This window comes from Chiroxiphia lanceolata, chromosome 3 (assembly GCF_009829145.1).
Source record: "Chiroxiphia lanceolata isolate bChiLan1 chromosome 3, bChiLan1.pri, whole genome shotgun sequence".
Lineage (NCBI taxonomy): Eukaryota > Metazoa > Chordata > Aves > Passeriformes > Pipridae > Chiroxiphia > Chiroxiphia lanceolata.
In genome coordinates this window covers 39,162,831-39,177,202 of record NC_045639.1, presented here as the reverse complement: position 1 = coordinate 39,177,202, position 14,372 = coordinate 39,162,831, and the positions used below count along the sequence as shown (strand labels likewise).

Genomic DNA, 14,372 nt, shown 5'->3' with positions numbered 1-14,372 from the left:
CAAGAGAAAATACTGTTTTAGTTAGTGATGAGAACAAATACAAGCCTTGTTTTCCACCTTTCTTCCACTTTGAGGAAATTGGAAATGAAGTCCAAGGTGTTGAAATTTGTGATTTCTTCTGTGTAATCAGTTTCAACCTTCAGATTTTGAGAAAATTCTCATCTGACTTGAAAGTGGTCTCTGACTTTTGTCTAGGATTTCTTTTCTTTTCAATGTCAATATTTTGGTAACATAACTGGCTGAAGAAACTAAGACTTTATAACCCAGTATTGAATATAATGCAGGATCAAATAACTGATGATGTACAGATCAAATTCTGAAGACAAATGAGACAAAATTTATACTGCTGGAGAGTGTGACTGTAAGGAAAGGAAGAAGTCTGAAGTAATCAGAAACCCAATTAATACTGTCAAGCCTGTTCAAAAGTTATGTAGAGAGTGTTGGTTTTCTGAAGTGAACTGCATCTGGCAGAGTCAGGCCAGGGTGGACTGCCTGGCTCAGTGGCTGTATGGCATAAGCCTTGTGGTACATGACACACTGTGTCTAGCTTGAATAAGATGCCAGTTCGGGGCTAATGCTTATCATGCATTCTGCTGTCAGTCTTCTCTTCAGTAGCATATCCTAAAAAAATCCAGATCCAACTAAAATCTCTGAATAATAGCCTCTCTTGGTAAAGAAAGCACATTCTAAGAATAACAAATGACATTTTCTGCCTTTTCTCTTTTCATCAACTGTGATGTAAATAACATAACATAAAAAGATTTGGATATGAAGTAGTATGAATGAGTATGTAAGCAGTATGAATAAGTATATAAAACAGAAATAATATATCAAGGGCAGGGAATCTTTGAACTGATGCCTCATATAGATGAAGTAGACTGTATGACAGTTCCATTTTAAAGTAGCCTACCCATATTTTTATTCAAATTTTTTAGGAACATCTTGTGGCGTTTACTTAACACTATCAGAAAGCTTATTACATATACAAAAAGTCTGGCGTTGATCTTTCCATATTGTATTGTAGTAATTTCTATTGGTCTCCTTTGTGGCATAGTGCCATTTATATTCACAGCAGAAACTCTAAATATATTGGCACTAATTTTTCTCTGATTTCTGTGTCCTAGAACCCTGCTGGCATTAGGCTGCCATGTTGGAATTGCTGATGAACATGCTGAAGAAAAAGTGAAAAAAATGAAACTTCCAAAGAAGTAAGTTGAAATTCAAATGCATCTTTTTGTTAGGCAGTGTGAGTTAAGCGAACACACATTTAACAATTTGATATTTATAATGCTAGTTTTATCTTAGGCATTCATTTTTGTGTATGAATTTTCTGAAATTTTCACACACCTTCATCCACAGCTTTTCTTTTAGATATTTGTGACCTGATGTGTAGGCAAATTTTAGTTTTTTGTGATTCATTGAAATGTCTGACATTCATTGTTATATATTTGTTTTATATATGGAGTGTACCACAGAGACTTTATAAAGAATTTTTACAGCAAATTTGTCAATATATTTAACTGTGCTGAAAATATTTGAACGTAACCCATTGAAAGTCCTTGAATGGCCATGACTTGAAGTGGAGAGAACTCATACAACTGCCTGACTTCTTTTCCCAAGCAATCAATTGGCAACAGAATTGGTAGGACTGGGCTCAGACTGGTATGGTATAGAGGTCTCCACAACCACAGATCTAAAAGCAGCTCTCATGGCTCAGCCAAGGTGCCTTGGCCCCTTCCTTAGCACCAGTGCATCCCCTCCAGGTTAGGAATGAAGAATTTGGGAACTTGAACACAGTTGAAATAATGGAACTGTATTTGTATATGCATATGATCTGAGGCCTCCCCCCACCAGTGCCTGGGCACAAGTGTTACCCAGTACAGCCCCTGTCTGTCTTCCCCAAACACTTTTCTCTTCCTGCTCCTTTTCCCCTGTGTGTTCCTTCATCACCTGAGCTAAGGGAGGTCACGTCCACCACCACAGTGGTGCTGCATAGTGTCATAGGTTTTTGTTGTAAATTTATTAAGTCCTGTTATGCTGCATCTGTCACCATATGCTTTACATCCTTTATTGAAGAAGATTTGGTCATAAGTAAAGTAGGAGATTTCTGTAACTAATCCGATGGGAACAAGTTTATAAAAGTAGCATCCCTAGGAGTGCTAAAAAAAGTGAGAAAGTGCGTTTATTTTCTTAAGTCATGCTTTAAACATGTGTTCTTATGGTTTGAATGATAGTTAAGGTATGAAGTATTATAAAGACATAGTTTTATTAGATGGACTTCATAAGCGATCTTGAATAAGCCATTTGACCTGCTCTGTCTCTCACATCCCTATGTGTAATAGGAAGAATATATTTTCTTGCTTCAGTAGGAAATAGATAAATTTTAATAAGTATTGTGAACTGCTCAGAGGTAACAACAATAGTGTTAATATAAGCATTTGATAAGCAACATCTTAATCTACTATTTTGAATATGTGGAAGTACTAAAACACTTTAAAAACATTTTTAGTTCAGACTATTTTGGGTAGCTTTCATTACCAGTTACTTCATCCCATCAAACTGCACATCAGTGAATTATTATTCTTTATTTTCAAAGATGTATATCATATTTATGTAGATATGTTGAGTAGATGTTACAGATGTTATATTTATTTCCTCTGTGGTTTCTTTTTTTTTTCTTACTGAGAAGTAACTGCAAGTTCTGTTCTTTTTCAACAGTTATCAGTTGTTAAGTGGATATAAGCCAGCACCCATGGATTTGAGTTTTATCAAACTGACTCCCTCTCAGGAAGCTATGGTGGATAAACTAGCAGAGAATGCTCACAATGTGTGGGCAAGGGACCGTATAAGGCAGGGGTGGACATACGGTATCCAGCAGGTAAGTGCTGACTTCAGACACTTGAAAAAGCACTTATCTATTGACATATTTCACAGTAAAATGGAAATAATGGGGTTACACAATCAGGAAGAAACAGCTAATGAATGTATGTCAGTCAAAGAAAACACAAAAACATACTTGAAGAAATACTGCTAAATCTTCTGGCAGTATGAGACTTTTAAAAGCAGTATTAAAAAAACTTGGTGGTATGTTCTTGTACGCTGTCTAGATTTCAGAGTGAGAAAATTGCATACAGGAAGCTATTGTGCTCTAGTGTATTAGGAAATGTAAACATTGACTTTCACTAGGGTCATCATTTAAAGGTTTACAGTCCTTGGAATTGAATAATTTTGTTTATCCAGGAAAATCAGCATGTAAACTTCTAGTAATTTTGCTAATATGTTGTATTTCTGGTAGAAACCGTTTAACTGAGAACAGTTAAGTGACTCAAAGTTTCAGTCCTACTTTAGTTGTTTTGTTTCAGTGAATAGAAGTATTATGTGGTGGGTATCACAATGTGTTACAAGGGAGGGGAGTAAGAATGAAGCGTGGATAGATTGTTAAAGCTTAGGTTCTTTGGTTTCTTTAAAAAAAAACCAACAAAAAAAGTCAATTTGGTATACAATGAGCCTAATTTAGCATTTTTCAAAACAGTTACTACATCAGTTTTCCCTTAAGAGTCTTATTTTCTATTCTTTTTGTGAATGTGAATTTTATATACAGAAAGGTTTCTTCACTTCCATTAATAAATGTGCGGTAGCATATTACAGTGAAAATTTAGGCTTGGGAAAAAAAAAGACTTTTCATGGTTTTGCACTGAGCATAAAAGCTCACTATTTTTGCAAAAATGAGAATCAGTTGTTTTATAGGTACATAACCTTTTCTGTCTACAAACAGTGGTTTTGTTTTTGGTAAAAATTTGAGTTATACATTTCAGTGCCGCTCATGTCGTATTTTGTTTTTCTACAGGACCAGAACTAGTTCTATTTGCAAAGCTTTTGTATAAAAAAATAAATTAATCTGGTTTTATATATATTAAGATAGCCACTTAATTTCACTTCACCATGTAATGACAAAGTACATTTATGTGACAAAATAGATGCTGCTTATATGCATTTCAACATCATCCTCTATAGTATCTTACTATAAAGCTGTCATTGTGTTACTTTATAAACTATTTAGGAAATGTATGTTCTGTACTTGGATCTAGGCAGACAGTGAGCCAATTCTTGTGTTTGGAGACTGAAATGTATGTAATATTCTCGCTAGTTAAACACTGAAGATAATTCAGTGTTGGTGCAAACCCCTGCTTACCACAGGATTAAATTTTCCCATAATGCTGCATCTTTAAGTAAGAGAAGGTGGCCCTTTGAAGTGCTGTTAACATTTCTGATAGAATATGAATCATAAAGGTTGGAAGTGATAATTTTCTGTTGTCAGGTAGGGGGAGCAGATTAATTTCTTTTGAACTCACTGTTTCAATCCTGTGTTTATGGAGGCAGTGCACAATTCATTTCTAGAATGAAAAACTGAATGCTCAAAAGAAATATTTCTGATATATTAAACAATGCACTCAATATTTTACAGTATGCCTCCCATATTTTTTATTCTTCCAGAAGCCAATAATTTTCAATACTTGGCCTTGCCAATCGGGAGATTTGAAATGAATGAAAGTTGGGAAATAGTTGCAGCTTTGATAGAAACTTGACATAGCCCAAAATGAAAATTAGTTTTGCACCAAAATTTATTGGTTAAGATGAAGCTAAGTTTCTGGAATCAAATGCATCTCTTAGCTAATTACATTTCTAACTAGCATTGGGAAAATTTAATCCCATGACTCATGTGTAGTGAATAAAGTTTCTTGAGGACAATCTAACCTACCCTGTGTATCTGTGTATCTTTGAAAAAAAAACGCAAATAATTTTGCCACATTTATTGGAGTGAATTTGCAGCTAAATTATTTGTTTTCTGAATTAACAAGATATTAAGTAGGAAAGGCAGTTAAATAATGATGTCAAAGATTTTTCCGAGTTTTACTGGATTGGGAATGATAAGTAAAAAATGGACTGAGAGTGGGTGGCAATGAAAAAGTTTTCCTTTACATCTACACAACATGTTTATTATACACTGTCTTTATATATGTTTTGGTGTACCTTTTGATGTAGAAGGCCCTGCATTGGAAGAGGTGTGATGTGATAGTCATAAATCATTAGTCTTATTATGGTTCTCAAAAGGCAGTGGAGTTGCTCCAGACCACAAGCTTGGTTAAATGAAACCGAACAAAACCCCAGGAAACCCACTGATCAGACAAATCTGCTGTGGGATATAACCTAAAATTAAACACTTCAGCGTAATGTCAGAAGAATGATGAAGTCTGTCTTATGTTCTCTGCACTGTGCCTTGGGAAAGACTCAACTTACTGTTGAATCTAAAATGTGGCCCTGTGAAGTGGCAATTTTGAGGCTCACAGGGAAGGAAAAAGTAGGACTCTGATCTACTCACTGAACAGCTCTCTGTATTTTATCTAGTGACTCTTAAAATACTGTCCTGAGGGGCAGCCTTGAAACTCTAGCCTTGCCTAGACTGTCTTCCTAATTAATGCCCTTGTTGCTAGATGACAAAGTTCAATGGGAAAATTAAATCTGTGCTCACTTACTACAATTTATAGTCTAATGTGAGAAAACTCATGGAAAATAGAGGTATAGTTTCAAACCCCTTAGTCTTGTAATTACTGAATGGTGCATTACCTGTTTTTCAAGAGTTTTTTTAAAAATTGACCCCATATCCTCAGAAGTATCTGACTGGACAAATAGGAGTGAGGTATCTAAATCCATTTTGGTGGCCAAGGACAAGCTGTTTTATAAAAAGATTATTGGAATGGGATTCCCTACTTAAATTTTTGGAAATTTTTTAAGCAGTCAGTGTGAATCAAGCCCTGATTTTGACTACCAGGTCAAAGGCTCTGAAAGAGCCTTAGACAAATGCTTCTGCTCTAAATCTTGATTGGGCTTAGGTATATATGATAAATATTGTACTGTTCTTCCTTACAAGGACAAAGACAGTTATGGGCATTCAGAGAAGAGCCTGGAGTATTTAAAAGTTAAAAGCTTAAGTGCCTATGAAGCTGATCATATTGGGAATTGGAAAGCCACTTAGTTGGGATTTCGCAGTATTGAGTGCTTATGCTTTAAACATCCAAGTATTTTTTTGTGTCTGATTCATCCAAACTGACTGAAAACTTTTGTGTGCTGGGTGGGGAACTGTCGTGGTGTAGTGGACAGCCTCATAGTTATGCTTTCAATAGAGTATGATTGTTGCAGATGAATAAGAGCTCAGAAATATTTGTGGCCTTCAGGAAGATCTGCAAGATCAACAGTGTACTTTACTCCCTTATTCTTGGCAGAAAAATTACATTAGTCTCATGTATGATTAAACAGGTAGATGATGGCCTTGAAAGCCTTGCCCCCGATAGTGTGTCCTGCAGAAGCTGCCATTCTTGAGTGCCAATGTTGATTTCATCTTAATGCCATAATTTTCTCTTCTCAAATAATTATCTTGCCTAGAAAAGACAGACAGCTGAGTTCTAGGAGTGCTTACAATGTGCAGATAGCAAATACCATTTATTAAAATTTGTAAGAAGAGAGCAGAATAACGAGACTCTCCTTTCTGGGTGCAGTGCAGAGACGTTTCTCATTTAGCAGACATACATATCACATGGCAATCTGGTAGCTGTTGTCCACGCTGCTGTGTGCTTCTGCTTGGCTCCAGTGGGTTTATCTCATGGGCTACATTTTTTTATCCCATCATATTACTGTGACATCTTACAGTACTGGAATAAAGTGACATGATGTTATGCTGTATAATACTATAACAGATCTTGCGGAGCTATGAAATAGTTTCCTAAGGGAAAGAAGCTTACAGATGTTTGAAAGTAGATGAACTAATCACTGGGAAATATGTTATGAACAGCAATCCTGCTGTGGCTGTAGGGTGATTTAGATAATCTAGTAGGTCTGTTCCGTATGAGTGCCTCATCATTTTGGAATTACATAAAATGAAAAAATTAAAGGAATACTGTCAAGTAGTCCATGTATAAACCATTTCTTTCCTTTAAACAGTATTGGAGAAAATACCTTCCTACTTCCAGATTTTTTTTCTTCTTCTAAATTCGCCACTACTTGTCAGGATTTTTTCTTAAGAAGTCATAAGAGCTGCTCTTTGTGCATGACTATATACAGTATTTTTGTTCTGCTGCTGCAGAGCCAGCCAGCCAGCCAGGAGAGGGAGCACAAGTTAGCTAATAAATCCTGTTCACAGAACTGTCCTGACAGCTGTGATGACAATGATCACTAACAAGAAAGTATTTTTTAGTAGTACAGACTTGCAGTAAATTATTGCTTCATGAAAGGAGCAAAAGGAACAAAAGAAGTAGGAAAAATACATAGTTCTGCTTAAAAGAACATCTTAAATAGTAAGGGTAAGTGGAAAAAACAAGTCCCTTTAAGGGAAAACATGATTACCTGCAAGTTAGTGGTCTTGGAACTGGGGAAATGGTAGATGACCAAGGACATTTACAGAAGCCAGATCCAGGCAAAGGAGCTATATAACCTTGGTGTAAGTGAATTAAAATAATTGCATTTGTGCTATGGGAGAGGGCTTTTTTTCTTTAAACATGCCATGGATTTTGACATTAAGTCCTATCATGATTACCTGTGTGTTTTGTTTGGTTACTTTTAAGGAATTTCTCATAATAAGCTGATGGAAAAATAGCATGGAAGTGTAAAAGGATGTATTTATGACTAAATCTTCACAAATATTTTCCATCAAGTCTAATGGAAAATATTCAGAACTCACATAAGTTTATCCATGCACTTACAGTATTTGTTGATGTTCATAAAATTGTGGTGTTATATATACAGGAGAATCCCAACTTCCATATAAATAGGGAAAAGACAGAAAGGGAGAGAAAAGAGTCAAGTTTAGAGACCAGAAAGCAAATGAAAATAATTTCAAGTACATTACCTACAGCCTCCCTCCTCCTGAATACATGATTTCTAGGTGTCCACACTGTGGGGATCATAGCCAAAGATTTTTTCAAATTTTGCTTATATGCATTGTCAAGCAACCAGATAGCTTAGTCAAAAGTTATCTTGCTTCTTCTTCATGTTGCACTGTGTTGTGGCTGAAGAAGCTAACAATCAGAAACCCCATTTATATTGATGCGAAAAAGCTTCGGAATGAAAGAACAGCTCAGAGGCTTTGCATCTTTAAGCAGCAAGGTATTAGTTTATTGCAACTTTGGGAGCAAGGTGGTTTGCACCACTCAAAACTTGCTCAGCTCGAAAGTGCAGAAACAAGCCATTTTATACACTTTAGATACACGGTTACACCTTCTAACATACATATTAAAAAGTAGACTGGTCTCTGGGTGGAAACTTTCCAGAATTTTCCTTGGCACATGCGTATTCTTTACTAGGGTGGTTGCCTATTCGAACCTTCATACCCTGGTGGTCACCACACTTGTCTTCATCCAGATGAATTTTTCAGCTTTCTTTGTTAGGTGACCTAGATTCCTCAAACTTGCAAAATCCTGGCTCTGCCCCCCCGTCTATTTAAACATCTAGTTTACCTGATTTATTACCTTGGGGTCCATTCCCTAGTATTGAGACTTTGGTCCAGTAAACAGAACAGAACAAGACATTAACCAGTATTCCTACAATGTTCTTCTAGTGAGGCAGGCAGAACAAATATCATAGAATCATAGAATCATGGAATCAGCTAGGTTGGAAAGGACCTCCAAGATCATGAAGTCTGACCTTGATCCACTACCACTGTGGTTGCTGGACCGTGGCACTAATTTTTAAGCAATTACCTTCTCCTGGCTCAGCAGGGCAGGGTGTACCAGCATTAGCTCTCTTTGTGCCTTTCTGCCATCAATATTGACAAAAAAAGTATCAAAAATCTCACAGCTTTAACAATTGTTTATAAAAATCAGCAACATAAAAAGTTCCACTGTGTGAAGAACATCTTAAAAAAGATGGTCTGCACTTCCTGTTCTACAGCATTTAGTACTGTGAAGCAATTATCAAGTCTGACTTCTCTTTGGTCCAAAATGCAAGATGGTTTGGTCTTTATGTCAGAATCTTATTTTTTTTAGATTTATAAAAAGTATATGATGTCACCAGTTGGTCAGGAGTTGGTCTCCTCAGCCTGCCTAGGGCTGTTGTCGCGGGCTATCGTATCGGTTAGGTTTGGTTGATAGAAAAAGCAGACACACACACACAGAGTTGAGACAAGAGTTGTCTGCCGCGTAAGTGCAGCAGCCTCCTTTTGAGCCAGCTAACCCACATTTTCCTACACACTTTCTGTAAGCATAATTTTTACAAAGCACCAGAGTACTAACACCTGCAATTGTGAACACAGCCAACATCCCTGTCCTTGCACGTTCCATCCTGCTTATCATCTTTCCAGTCAACTCCCAGCTTCTCAAGGCTACTCTGTTTATGGGGATGGTTAATTAGCTTCTGCTCTCATGGGAATGGCCTTATATCATCCAATACATTATATTCATCAAGTTCCAGGGGCCCAGCGGGCCTGCAGCCTCCCCCAACAGACTGTATTGCAAGAGGGGCATTGTTCTGGAAATTCAGGCTGAGGGAATACAGATATTTGGGCAAAATGACAAGTTATTACTTTTTTTTATTAAATATATATAAAACCAGCATCTTGTCCTTGTAAAATCTATTTATGTTACCTAAATTTCACATTTTACATTATTTATACTGATATATTAGTTCCTTGTATTTTTAGTCAGGGCATATTTTGCCAGGTGTTCCATATGGGTATGGTCCTCAATGAAGATGGTAGAAGCTGTACACATATTACTAAGTATACACATACTTCTAAGGTCAGAACTCAGCTGTTAGTACTCCAGATGATGAATACAACTTCTGCTTTGGTTGGGTAGAGTATTTGTTAACATTGCTAAGAATATAGCTTCATGAGGACTTTGTTGTGCTTTATGGTTCTAGTGCTTTGGACTTCGTGAATTACTTACATAGTAAATACCAATTTAGAATTGTATTTTTAATTTTCCCCTATAAAATGATTTTTAATTTTTATGGTTTCTGGTTAAACACGAGCTGCCATGATAAATGCAAAAAACTAGACCTCTGGATAACAAGGCATGAATGGCATAGGGTATGTAAATGATCCTGTTCACAGTGTACATGCTGCACACTCATATGGTGGCTCACTGGCTTTCTGACAGCGTTTGTTGTGCCAATTGCTCAGAAATCTTTGTGGTAGTGCAAGATGTGGATCTTGCATGTCTGTGGAGATATGACAGCAAGCAGAATCAATTCACGACTGTGGAATGAGTGTTTTCTAATGGTGCAAAAGAAGCTAAGAAAACAGCAGTGCATCTGTCTCACTGGATATGTGCTAAAATACATTTGCTTTGTGCCTTGGTTATGAGAACAAAATCATTTAATTACTCTACAGAATATGTATTCGTACACTTCTAATACTTCAAATTACAAAATGTATGATCCCATTACATTATTATCATATTTTTCCTGCACTCGTCCTAGTATGTTTTCTTATCTTTCTTTTTGAATGGAACTTATTTACATATGTTTCTGGTGTCTTTCTTATTCTCTTTAGTTAAGTGATTTGTGTTGTTCCTGAACTTCTCAGAGCTTTAGGAAGGTCCAGGAGTTCACAGGTTTGTGGTATCACATTTATACCTCTGAAGACTACATTATTCTTTTCGGATGTCTTCTAGAGGTTTATATGAGGCTTTGGTTTTTGTCACTGAATTACTTCTGAAGCATACAACCTTATTGCACACATTGCATCTATTAATAGGTTCTTCTCTTAAAGCTACTCGGAGAATTTCACTATGGTTTTCTATGATGCTGTAGATGGTATGGCCATTCCTCTTGTTTCACTCTTGCTGTTAGGTGATATCTGTCTATGCAAGTTCCAAAACCAGTTGTTAGTTCCAGTGCACTGGATCAGTTACCTGCATGTCACATACTCAATGAATGAATAAATGCAGTTTGTATCTCTTGGCTCCCTGTGTGTTTCCTTGGAATTATTTTGCATCAGTGTTCTTTACCTGTCATGGAAGTTTTAAAAGACATAGTGATATTTTTTGGTGTGTGTGTTTAGGTATTTTTTTCTGTATTTCTTTTCTATTACTTTTAAGAACTATATTCAGGTAGTGCCAATTGTTGACCAATTATTGCCTATTTAAAATCTTTTAAAATGTATACAAATAAATATATATGTTATTTGTAATAGTTATTTTTCTATCACCTGCTGTATATAACAGAATCTGTAGTGTACACTGTATAAAGTAATACCAATTTTTCCTGGTCAGCGCTACATCATTTAACATTATTAGTTCCTTCCACTTATGGTCAGGCACATTCTGCCAGGCATTCCAACTTTTCATGTTTGCAATGCTTTCTTTTACCTAAATAAAGTAAATTAAATTCTAAATTATTAATGGATGTTTGTAACATCAAATGAAGACAAAGCTGTGTAATAAAATGGATAGGCTTTTTTCCTTTTTTTTTTTTTCCTGTGATATGAGAGGATGTGAATTCAAAACAAAAGAATTACATGAATGTCATGTGTGCGACCCAGGTCAAACCATTTGTCTGTGAACAAGTAGTTGCCAGACAAACTCTATACAAAACAGTCTTCTGATGAAGCATTAGACTGTCAAATCTGGAAAATACTGACAAAAAATTAAAAGCTTATGCTGAATTTTTCTTCTTTTAACAGTCTACAATAACTTCTCTGTATTTAATAGGAAGAATTCAGTTTATATACCAATTGGAAGCATACTCAATAAAAATTAGCACTCTTAGCTAATCAGTTTTCTTGTTGACTTGATTGTGAGTGTGCAAAGCTGAATCACTGTACAGGATCATTCTCTTGATTAGCTACACTTAAACCACAGAGATGTAGAAGGTCATTAGTACAAAAATTTATGATGAGTATAACAATAACAGTTCTTAATTCATCAATAAGTAACACATTCAAAATTTAGATGGACATGTACTAGGAAAAAGAAGAACAAAATTAAGAAAAGAAAAATCCCTTCTCAAAATCAAATGTAAAGAAGCAGCCACAGTCTTGAATGGGTGACAAAGGTCACAATATTAAATAAAATTAAACCCAAGGGGAAAAAAAATTCTGTAGAATCAAGTTGGTTTAATACATAAAATTTCTTTATTCCTTTTGGCTTTTTTTTCGCCTTGCTCTCATTTTTGTGCTTAGGCATTTTTAAAAGCACTTGTACTATATTTCATTATGATGCATTGTTATCAGCTGATTACTGTATGTTAATGTATGTTAAAGGTTGCTATGGCAACTACCAATGCATTAGTGTAACTGTATATTATGGGTAAGAAATTACAGAATTTTTGTTCCAAACTTCTGTTTTATATTTTTAAAGACAGTAAAAGTTGGTAATATCTTTGGGACAGATAGTGTTTCAGAGGAAATGAGTTCTCTTTTTATGTCCTTTCCAAGAAAAATAATTAAACCATAGTGTTTAATCTCAGATGTTACTGTGAATATTCTTATATCAAATAATAATTCCTTATAAAATTTAATTCAACGTTTACTTCATTCTGGATGCAGCCCTTACCTGCATGTACCAAATTAAATACTGGAAAAAGTTATGAATATGAACTTAAGTGTTTGGAATGAGTATGAAAAGTAGATCCCTCAAATGGTCTTGGTGTTTGCTTTGTCACTCTCCTTTCCACTGAATATAACTAGATAGAGCTGATATGTTCTTGAATGCTTGTCCCTTCATATTTCTTCTCCAAGAGGGATCACTTGTAGGACCACATTTCATCAAACACTGGTTTATAACTGCTCTTTTAATAGTTGGTTACCATGACGAGACAAAAGGTAGATAGCTTTGCATCTAAGCATTTAGAGATGCCTGCAAATGTTTGTCAGAATGGATGTGCCGTTCCTTTTCTGCCTGCAAAGAGAGAATTTATATTCCTAAAACTAGAACTGTAATGCTATAAAAGAAGAAAGATACTTTCATTGTAGGTGCTGTTTTCTAAAATAATAGGCACTATATTTGCACTTCTTACCAATCATAAAAGCCTCTCAATATTATTGGTATTGTACTCAAGACAACAAACAGCTATATTTTTTTATATGTCTGGCCTGTAATTTTTTTTATAGTAGGATGTTAGGAAGAACATGGAGAGTTCTTAGCATGGTTTCTCTGACTGCCAAAAAAGTCTGACAGGATGTGAGAAGAAAATATAGACAAGAAAAAAGTTCTATTAGTCACTAAAAATTATGTTTCTCATATAAATATTTCAGTTAAATACTGCTTTCAAACGAGATAATTTTGCAGTAGAGGAAAACTTTATCAATATTATGTCAATAAACCTAAAATACGAAGATTAAACCTTACCAATACATTCATTTTAGGTGGAGGAGAGGTTAGTTTAATTATCTATTACAAAAGTTCTACACATGAAGCACATCAACCATATTCTTGCAAGACCCTTTATTTTGGAAAAATACATGTTTTAAGCATTTGACATAGTAAGACAGATTTTTTTATCTGTTTTATTATTTATTAGTGTTGCATGTATTTATTTTTTATTAGTAGTATTTTTTTCTTTTGTTTTAATGATGTTTATTATTTGGGCATTTTATGTATCTTGTTAAGTGCTATAATAATTAAAAAAACCTCAGACCTATATATTTGTGGTACAGAAATATCTCCGAATTTTAGTTATGTACTAGCTTATTGTTATGGTATCTGCTTCATAAACAGCGTTCGAAATATAATCCTTTGACTCTTCTGTCAACCTCTTCGCATCTGTCCTTTTTTTTGTGGTTTATATTGTTACTTTATTAAGTAAATTTGATAGAAAATAGCAGCAGGTATAAGCCACACAGTTTTGTTTATTTGTGTGTACTTTCATTTTAGTGAATTTAGTGGGCTTTACTTCTTTCTAGACTGTTCAGCTTCTTTGAATCCTTGCTATTCTTGCAGTTCCATGTTTCAGTTGGTATAAATAGTAATTTTTATACTGGTATACTAGCATAATCTTGTCTTTGAGACAAAAATGCAGTTTCTGAAGTTGAATTGATTTTTCATACTGTATGCAGGATGTGAAGAATAGAAGAAACCCTCGCCTTGTACCATATGCTCTTTTGGATGATCGAACAAAGAAGTCAAACAAAGACAGTCTTCGGGAAGCAGTCCGCACCCTTCTAGGTTATGGTTACAATCTGGAAGCTCCTGATCAAGACCATGGTAATTAATTTTGGGGTTTTTTTCTTCTGAAAACCAAAAAGGATTAGAATATTTCACTCCACTATTGAATTTGTTGGTTCAATAAACCATTTTGAACGGGTGTCTCCAAATCTAATAGGTGCTTTTCTTCATTTTCTGTTGTTTGTATTTCCCTTAGATTTTAATTTCCTTGGGAAT

At 35.2% G+C, this 14,372-nt stretch overlaps 1 protein-coding gene across 8 annotated transcripts in view; it reads left to right on the top strand.

The window, feature by feature from the left end:
• Positions 1–14,372, top strand: part of RYR2 (ryanodine receptor 2) — a 392,367-nt gene that overhangs the window by 231,737 nt on the left and 146,258 nt on the right. For all 8 annotated transcript variants that reach the window (XR_004355863.1, XM_032681773.1, XM_032681774.1 and 5 more), the window contains 3 exons: positions 1,125–1,208; positions 2,719–2,878; positions 14,048–14,195. Coding sequence is in view for 7 of the 8 variants with exons in the window: in XM_032681773.1 (XP_032537664.1) it covers positions 1,125–1,208; positions 2,719–2,878; positions 14,048–14,195 (392 nt within the window). In the remaining variant the exon portion in view is untranslated. The remainder of the gene's footprint in view (positions 1–1,124; positions 1,209–2,718; positions 2,879–14,047; positions 14,196–14,372) is intronic.